Source organism: Bison bison, unplaced genomic scaffold, assembly GCF_000754665.1.
Source record: "Bison bison bison isolate TAMUID 2011002044 unplaced genomic scaffold, Bison_UMD1.0 scf7180017864249, whole genome shotgun sequence".
Classification (NCBI taxonomy): Eukaryota; Metazoa; Chordata; class Mammalia; order Artiodactyla; family Bovidae; genus Bison; species Bison bison.
Genome location: NW_011494821.1, coordinates 1,174,760 through 1,178,785, shown reverse-complemented (window position 1 = coordinate 1,178,785; position 4,026 = coordinate 1,174,760). Strand labels below are relative to the sequence as shown.

Sequence of the window (4,026 nt, the reverse complement as noted above, 5' to 3'; positions counted from 1 at the left end):
AATATTGTTGATTAATGTATATGGAGCCTATTATACAGAGTTAAGTAAGTCAGAAAGAGAAATATTGTTTATTAACAGATATATATGAAATCTAGAATAATGGTACTGACAAACCTATTTGCAGGACAGGAATAGAGACACAGACACACAGAAGGGACTTGTAGACACTCAGGAGAAGGAGAGGGTAGGACGAATGGAGAGAGCAGCATTGAAACATTACTATGTGTAAAATAGATGGCGAGTGAGAAATTGCTGCGTAACACAGGGAGATCAACCTAGTGCTCTGTGACAACCTTGAGGGGTGGGGTGGCAAGGAGGTTCAAGAGGGAGGGAATACAAGTGTACTTACATCTGATTCACGTTGTTGTATGGCAGAAACCAACACAACATAGTAAAGCAATTCCTCCAATTAAAAATAATTTTTTTTTTTAAATGTCAACTTTACAGTGTGTATCACTTCTATTTGGCTATTCCCCACTTGTATCCTTTACAAGAAACTGGTAACTAAATTGTTTTCCTGAGTTCTATGAGTTGTTCTAACAAATGATCAAACCTGAGAAGGTGTCCTGGGGAATCTCTTCAAACAAAAAGGTAGAGAACCCAGGAAACCCCATTTGCAACTGGTGTATGAAGCGGGGGGTGGTCTTGTGGGACTGAGCCCCATCAACCATGGGGTCTTCACTTACTCTGGGTAGTTAGTGTCACAAGTGAATTGAGGACTTCCCTGGTGGCACAGTGTATAAAAATCCGCCTGCTAATGCACGTGACAGGAGTTCAATCCCTGGTCCAGGAGGATCTCAGATGCCTCAGGGCAACTGAGCCCAGGTGTGCCACAACTACTGAGCCTGTGCTCTAGAGCCTGGGAGCCACAGCTACTGAAGCTCACGTGCCTAGAGACCAGGCTCTGCAGCAGGAGAAGCCACAGCAATGAGAAACCCAGGCACAGAAATGAAGACCCAGGGCTGCCAAAATAAATGCTTTAAATCTTGAAAAAAAAAGGAGGGAAGAAGTGAATTGAGAAGGAACCCTAGCTGGTATCCAGAAAGTTAGTGTTGGGTGGGGGAAAAAAGAAAACACTTCTCTCTGGCTATACCTCGTGCCATAACGTCCTCCACTGTGCTTATTAACCACTAAAAAAAAAAAAAAAAAAAACTAACACTTAAATATAACATTTTTAAAGGTTACTAAGAGCTTTTGGGCTTCCCTTGTGGCTCAACTGGTAAAGAATCCACCTGCATTGAGGGAGACCTGGGTTCAATCCCTGGGTTGGGAAGATCCCCTGGAGAAGGGAAAGGCTACCCACTCCGGTATTTAATTGGAGCCTGTTTGCAAATCTATGATGTCCTATTTGATAGATGAGCAAAGTGAGGTTCAGAGAAAGGTATCAGTCACATGAGGAGTCAGTGAAGCTCCTTGGGCCTGGTCCCCTCCAGCCCAGGGCCAATTAAGGCCAGAAACCATTACACAACAGGAACTGAGTTAGGTAACATCGTGCCTATGCCGGGAGTCTCCAACCCTGAGGATTCTACAAAAGAGGAAGAAAGTCCATGCCTACTCCCCAGAGGCCCAGATTTGCTGAGATGCGGCAGAGTTGTTCCGCTTTCAAGCAGGAATGTTGACTAGCCGCGTGCCGAGCTGCTCACAAAGCAGGCAGCCCCCTGGGCCTGGGACACACACCCTGGTGCACCTCCTAGCATGGCAGGAAGTGCAGTGGGGTTCAGGAAGCCCTGAAAACTGAGAGGCTGCAGAAGATGCCTGTCCTGACCCCCCTCTCTCAGGCTGCACTCTCAAGTGGGTCCTTTTGGTGACTCCCATGCCTGCTCTGACAGAGTGAGGACTATTCTTCCAGGTCAGTGACCCAGGGCCAGGAGAGATCTGAGGAGACTTGAGAGCAGACAGCTCTGAACTCAACCCTTGGCTCTGAAAGCCCCTACCTCCTGTCCACATCAAGGCTTGGTCCCACGTGTCCAAGTCCCAGGAGAAGGAAGACTCCAAGGGACACACAACAGTAAGTACCCAGAGCATCTCTCCCACCATCCCAGCCCTGCCGCTTCACCCTCCTGACCGACCTCACCCTCCACCCTGGCACCCAGGAAGCTGACCTCTTCTAGTGTCTCCCAGGCCCCCTCTGGACCCCCCTCTTCCTATGGCTTTTCCTCCCACTCCTTTTCCCCTCCCTTGTCCCAACAAAGTCTATCAGCAGATGCCCTGGGATTTTATAAAACTGATTCTAAATGCTGAATAGGAGTTTGCCAGGTGAAGAGCAGTGATCCCCATGGGAGTCCTGCATTGGTAGAGGTCAAGGAAGTTGCTATTCTCTGCCTTCCTGACTTTCCTCACCAACCCAACATCCACCCCCTCCCCATAAACATCCTTGCTGACTTGGAAAAAAAAAAAATGACCTGAGAGCTGCAAGGCAACTGAAGGCAAAATGAGGACTGCAGCCCAGAAGACAGCATTTCAGATAGCGCTGAGAAACTGCTCCAAAGAGGGAGACAGAGGAAGGTCAGTATATATGTGATTTTGATAAATCAACCTGTATTTGCAGGTTTCTGCTCGTCACAAGGAGCATACCTCCCCATGAAGGATTTTAGTGCTTTTCTAGATGTGAGGAGATGCAAGAATTGGGCTCATAAGAATCAGCTCCTGAAAAGACCTAACGCTCTGAAGACCTGTTCTGCCAGGTATTCCTCGAGCGCAGAGGCCCCTATCCCTGATCTCCATCCTGAACTCCCTTCAGGGGATGTTAAAGGTCAGCAGCTGCAGCAGCACATGATTTAATCCTTGTAGAGGTAGACAGCCAGTGCCCATGGCAAGTGCCAATCTGTAGTTGACACCCCCAAGGTCTCCCAGCCCAGCAGCGATGGCCGGTGAAGCCCGAAGCCTGGAGGACTTGGAGGAAAAGAAGAAACAGAAGCTGAAGGAGCTCCGGCTTTGGCTGCCTGATGAGGAACCTCGCTTGCAGTCTCCTGAGGTGGTCCATGCTCAACCAGAGAAGCCAAGGAGCCGGAAGACCATGACGATCCTCTCAGTGATGAAGGAGGTACAGCACGAGTGTATGGCCATCCACACCAAGGGACCACACGTGAACGAGCAAGGGGCATGCACCAAGACCCTCGAAGAGACAGACTTGAATTCAGGTGCTTACAAAGCCTTCTCTGCCCACTGTCGATCTCCTCACCCCCCACCAGAGAACCCACACACACACACCTTCCTCTGGGCGGTGATTTAGGACTGCCCGATCAGGGGGCATCCAGACCTAGGCCAGCCTGCAGCTAAGAGGCTTGCTGGGGTGGGGAGGGGAGGTTGCTGGATTCCTCTTCTAGCCAAGTGGATTCCTAGGATCCCATGTGGTCCTCACAGGGCCTGGAAGGGGTGCTCAGAAGGCCAGAGAGGGAGAAGGCTGGAATTCAGAAGGGCAACTGAAAGCGAGGGTTAGGGGTTTCATGCCCGACTCCTAAGCAGGCACTTGCCTGGCCTTGCGTTATAAGCATGGACTTGGGAACCAGGCACTGCCACACCGGGTGAGTCACTTCACTGCTTTGTGCCTCTGTTTCTACATCTGTAAAATGGGAGAGTAAGAGCCTACCTCCTCAGACTATGTAACGGTTAGAGAGATAGTTCATATTAAATATTTAGCACAGAGTCTAAGAGTCTAGTGGTGGTTTATTCCGACTCTTTGCGATCCCATGGACTGTACCCCACCAGGCTCCTCTGACCATAGGATTTCCCAAACAGGAATACTGGAGTGGGTTGCCATTTCCTTCTCCAGGGGATCTTCCTGACCCAGGAATCGAACTCGGGTCTCCTGCATTGCAAGCAGATTCTTTATTGACTTTGCTATGAGGGAAGCCCCTAAGATGTACTAAGTACTCAAAAAAAAAAAAAAAATAGGAACTCTGTTGCTACTGTTGCTGTCACTGCAGTTATTATTACTAATCAGCAGCCCTGGGAGGTGGGACTCCTCACCCCACCGAGGAGAGGCACACAGAGGGGGCTTGACTTTCATGAGGAGGTAGAAAGAGA

At 49.4% G+C, this 4,026-nt stretch overlaps 1 protein-coding gene across 2 annotated transcripts in view; it reads left to right on the top strand.

The window, feature by feature from the left end:
- Nucleotides 1-1,596: 1,596 nt before the first annotated feature.
- NLRP1 (NLR family, pyrin domain containing 1) overlaps nucleotides 1,597-4,026 on the top strand; it is a 32,310-nt gene continuing 29,880 nt past the window's right edge. For both annotated transcript variants that reach the window (XM_010847433.1, XM_010847432.1), the window contains exons 1-2: nucleotides 1,597-2,008; nucleotides 2,845-3,140. In XM_010847433.1, coding sequence (XP_010845735.1) covers nucleotides 2,864-3,140 — 277 coding nt within the window. In that variant the 5' untranslated portion in view covers nucleotides 1,597-2,008; nucleotides 2,845-2,863. The remainder of the gene's footprint in view (nucleotides 2,009-2,844; nucleotides 3,141-4,026) is intronic.